This window comes from Palaemon carinicauda, chromosome 30 (genome assembly GCF_036898095.1).
Source record: "Palaemon carinicauda isolate YSFRI2023 chromosome 30, ASM3689809v2, whole genome shotgun sequence".
Classification (NCBI taxonomy): domain Eukaryota; kingdom Metazoa; phylum Arthropoda; class Malacostraca; order Decapoda; family Palaemonidae; genus Palaemon; species Palaemon carinicauda.
In genome coordinates this window covers 64,046,259-64,051,313 of record NC_090754.1, presented here as the reverse complement: position 1 = coordinate 64,051,313, position 5,055 = coordinate 64,046,259, and the positions used below count along the sequence as shown (strand labels likewise).

General features: G+C 51.8%; 1 protein-coding gene across 1 annotated transcript; it reads left to right on the top strand.

Moving 5' to 3' along the window:
- The first annotated feature begins 666 nt into the window (after positions 1–666).
- LOC137623584 (uncharacterized) lies at positions 667–1,098 on the top strand. The gene has a single exon (XM_068354416.1). It carries the CDS (start codon positions 667–669, stop codon positions 1,096–1,098), a length of 432 nt encoding a protein of 143 aa, XP_068210517.1.
- Positions 1,099–5,055: the final 3,957 nt, after the last annotated feature.

Below are 5,055 nucleotides of genomic sequence, written 5' to 3'. Positions count from 1 at the left end.
GACCCAGCGAAGGATCAGTTTGTAGAGTTGGCAGTTTTGGGGTCGAGGGCTATCGCCTTCTAGGCGGAACAGTCTACACCTCAGCTTTGAACTAGGTCCTGCATATGAAGGATGTTGTCCTCCATAGGATGCTGAAGAAAATCCCAAACAGGGAGATGAGGGCGTTTAAGAATGTCCCCATTGCCTGAGAGGCTCTTTTCCCTAGGACCTGGTGAAGAAAGTCCTGGATACGTAGAGGAAGCAGAGTCACGATGTAATGCTTTATAAGGCGTCCGTATCTTCATTGTCCTCGTCAGCATGCCCCCAATACCGGCCACGAGAACATAGCAGGGCCAGGGCCCAGTTAGGAGGGCTCCCTCCCATGCTGCCGAACCAAGCTCCATCCTCCCACCTCTGGGCTGCTCCTGCTCAACCCCCCTCAGGAGGACAGATGTCACCCCCAACTAGGAGTAGACAAAGAGGCCCGACAAACCGAGGGGCATGTAGCGGCCGTTTCTTCAAGCAGAAGTAGGGGCCGAGGCCCCTCTCCCCTGTGCCTTCCAGGAGTAGGGGGGATTCCCCAATACAAGATGGAGAAATTGGGCGCGGGAAGGAGCAGATCAGTGGACTATACAAGTTTTGAAGGAAGGGTACCGTATCCCCTTCAAGGACTTCTCTCCTCCCCTGATGTCGAGGCTCGAGGCCACTTCCCTACACCCCAAGGACGAAACACGTCAGAGGGCCTTAGAGAAGGAAATTCAAGACCTGCTTCACAAAGTGGCTACTCAGGCAGTGGCCGCTGATCTGCTGGGCTTCTTCAGCCACCTGTTCCCAGTGAAGAAGGCCTCGGGTGGCTGGTGCCCAGTCAACGATCTCTCGGCTCTCAACTGTTTCATCGCCAAGACTGCTTTCAGGATGGAAACAGCCAGGACGGTTCTGTCAGCTATCAGGGAAGGGAACTTCATGCTATCCCTGGACCTCAAAGATGCATATTTCCCGATCCTGGTGCACCCTTCTAGCAGGAAAATCCTCAGGTTCATGTGGGGAGAAGTAGACTTCAAGTTCCACCCCCTCTGCTTTGGCCTGTCGACTGCACCTCAGGTCTTCACCAGAATCTAAACCATGGTCTCCCAGTCAGCCCACATAAAAGGGATGAGAGCACTGAGGTATCTCGATGACTGGTTACTCCTCTCAGAGTCCAGAGAGGAGTTGTCAGAGCAGAGGGACAAGTTATTGGCCTTCTGCACGGAACTAGGGTTAGTGTTCATCTGGGAGAAGTTGCAGCCCTCCCCAATCATGTGGACTTTGTACCTGGACACGGAAATATGCCCCGTGCAAGCCAGGGCCTTTCAAACGAAGGAGAGGATCGGGAACCTAGAAGACTTGACGAAGCCTCTCATTAAGGGAGAACCGGTGTTGTTCAAGAAGTGGCAGAAGCTGGTAGAATACCTGATGACCCTGGAGAAGCTCATTTCCAGGGGAAGGTTGATGCTACGTCCGGCCCAGTGGGACCTGAAAGAGGTGCAGGCCCTAGCAATCCAGTGCCCGTCAACGAAGCATTCCCCATCCCAGTCATCCAGGGAGGCACTCCAGTGATGGTTGTACCCAAGGAGGAGCAGAACCTCCACATAAATGAGCTTAAACTTCTGGCAGTACATAGGGCTCTTCTTGTCATGGGAAGCTCATTAGTGTGAAGAAGGGTGGCCCTGATGAGCGACAATGCCACCGTCATCGCCTATGTCAAGAAATAGGGCGGCCTACACTCCCACTGGATCCATGATCTGTTGGTGTAAATCCTGTCTTGGGCTGAGGACAATGCCATCTCTCTGACGGCCAGGTACATCCCGAAAAAGAGGAACATCGTCACAGACTGCCTCAACAGAAAGGGACAATTGTTGCTGGCGGAATGGTCCCTTCATCCAGAGGTGGCATGGGTAGCGATAGAAAAGTGGGGCTCACCCTGCCTGGACCTCTTCGCGACGAGACTGAACGTGAAGCTGCCGGTCTTCTGTTCTCCAGTGCCAGACTCAGCAGCAGCTTTGGAAGACGTGATTCAACCTCCGTGGGACGGCCTGGGCCCAAAAAGGAGTGGTTTGCTGGCCTGAGGGCCTTGGCGGTGGAGCCTCCGTGGCCCCTGCCTCTGTGACAAGACCTGCTAAGACAGCCTCACTTCCAGAGGTTCCACAAAGGCCTCCAAAATCTCTCCTTTCAGTGCCAGCAGTGAAGGTATTCCGAGCAGCCCTGGGCCAGGTCTTCCTCCTCAAGAGCTTGAACCTAGGCTCCTCCAAATGCCTCTCGGTGCACCCCCCCCCCCACAGTACTCTCAAGGCTCCCACGTGGGACATCGTCAAGGTCCTCAATTCCCCGAAGAAACCTCCATTTGAACCTCTGAGGCAAATTACAGGCAGGGAGGTTACCGCGAAGACAGTGTTCTTCCTTGCCCTGGCCTCAGCTCAGAGGTAGGCGAGCTCCAGGAGCTCTCAGCGGACGTCTCCCATTCTCACGGGTGGAAGGAGTTGATCTTCAAGTTCGTCCCCTCCTTCATGGTGAAGACACAGAGCCCAGCGGTAGATGACCCCCAGTTTGGTGAGTTTTCCATCCCCGATATTCCCAGGATAGATGACCCAGAAGACCTTCTGTTGTCCCCTTTGAGGGAGGTGCGGAAATATCTCTTAAGGACCTCCGCCCTCGACCCGGCTATCAGGAGACTGTTCGTGACTGTGGGAAAAGTGAAGAGGGCGGTCTCGAAGAACACGATCTCCTTTTGGCTCTGGGAGACGATTAGAAGAGCGTACCTGACAAAGGGTGAAGCCTCCCCCAGGTCTGCCAAGCCTCACGGCATCCGGGGCATCGGCACTTCGTTGGCCTTTGAAAGAAACATGGTGGTCGGCCGAGTGCTGAGGGCAGGTGTATGGACAAGACACTCAACTTTCATGGCCACTATTTTTTTTTTCTCCTATCTGAGAGCCCTCACCTAACACACTCCCTACCTATTACTAGCTGGTACCTCTCTAAGTCTTCCTTAGGTTAGGTTCCTTTCCTACGTACGCAAGAAGATGGTCTTTGCGTGTTGAGTAGGTATTACCTAAGGAACCTGGTTTCATAGATGTTATTTTACATATTCCTTAAAACTAGCCTTAAGTCTGTTAGAGTTGCAGCGAACATACTAATTTTAACCTGGCTTTCCCTGCATACTCTCCCGGCGACTGTCTCCACTCAACGAGGACCAAGTCGTTCGGTCGAACATCTTGGCCGACGACACTAGGTGGTGTCGCCACTTCCCGACATGCCCATGTAGTTAGCGTACGTGGAAAGTCCACCTTCTAAGATTTTTATAGTCATCATATTGAGGTCATTCGTTTACATTTTATGCCTCTGGCATAGGCTAATGGTCTCTCTGGACAAAACACCTCGCCAGTTTCCGGTGAGAGCCTTAACTGAGGGTATTGTACCCGTCAGGTCTTCGACGGCGTTCTTAATGCTGATGTTGTTATATTTATTTACCTTGGTGGCATCGAAGAACTCGAGAGACCTCACATTGGCATCAGCCTTCACCTGGCAGTCTATGACAATTGCCTCATTGTCCTTCCAGACTACTAAGTGTGGTATGCGGAGCCCTTGTCTTGTTGAGATGTGGGGTTCACTCAACGTATTAAACCCTGCTTCTTTTGCCTTCTTTTCAATGAAGCACTTGATCTTATTATGCCTTATGATTCTCCATGGCTGGACTGCTGGACACATCTGCATGATGTGATGCAGGGTACCGGGGGCATTACAGCCAAGATCGCATCAGCTACTCTGCTCTCTGCCTCTCGCGCTACAGACCTTGGTTGTTAGTATCCCGAGTTTGAGCTTGATGGCGTTGCAGAATGTACCCCCTTTCATCAGCCGCGTTCCAGAGTCCAGCCACTTGGTTCAAAGTCCATATGGCGCCTCTCTGTGACCGCGCCCATCAGCAGTTGCATAGAGACGTGATCCCCAGTTAATGGTAGCAGGGGCCCGATGTTGTTGGACCAGTTCAGCAGCTAGCCCTGCCACCAAGGGGTCCGGAGATCTCATCAGTCATCTATAGCATCCCAGCAGTTCGTTTGGAATGCCCTCGACGAAGTTGTAGATGCCGAGGCCTCCACCTGCTGTTCTTGCATAGAACACTCCTAATGGAGTATGGCCAGGTAGATGAAGACATCTCCAGACGAACTTCCTGATCTCCTTGTCCACCAAAGTTAGGTGGTACTCCTTTAGACTATCATGTATGGCTATATGCTATAGCTGGGGTATCAGCACCTTCATGAGAGACCAGAACTTCTGCTGAGGTTTCGACGGCGCCACCTGAAGATTCCCCAGCTCCGTCCTGGCCTTTCCAATCAGTTTCGCTCCATTTGCATTGGGCACAAGTCCGACTTCAATTCCCAGATATTTGTAGAAACCGTCGGGGCTTGTGACCGTGATAATGTTATTCCTATATATAAATGGGCAACTATCAACGTACCATGATCTCTTGCTGCGATCGCCAACTATCCCTGCTGTGGCACGCTTCCTCAAGCCGGGTTCCAAGCCCAACTTGCCAGCCTCATCCAGTAAAGTACTAATAGCCGATGTTAGTCCAGCTCTCCAAGAAGCCACAACAATGATATCGTCAGCGAACGCTAGGTATTTGATTGTCTCCCTTTTCAGCATTGCCCCTATGCCTTCGGGGAGTTTACAGAGTGCCTGGTCTAGGGTGAGGTTAAATAGCAAGGGGGACAGCAGATCTTGCATTACGCCCCTTGTAATGTTCACTGCGACTCCGGCTACATCTGTGCTGATACTTTAGTAAAAATTTTTAAGGTACTGGGTCGTTCCTGCATCAAGGCTCATTGCTCTTATGGTGTCCAAGAGGACTGGGTGGCTAATGGAGTTGAAGGCCTTCTGGAAATCGATGAAGGCAATTTATAGGTTCCTCGACTCACATTTCGCCTCCTCGATAAGCTCTTTCAATATAATGAGGTTGCTGCTGACTCCCTCTTCAGCTTTGAAGCCTTTTTGTCTAACTGAAGAGGGTACTCACGCTGCCAGCCACTTTGTCTGTATTTTATG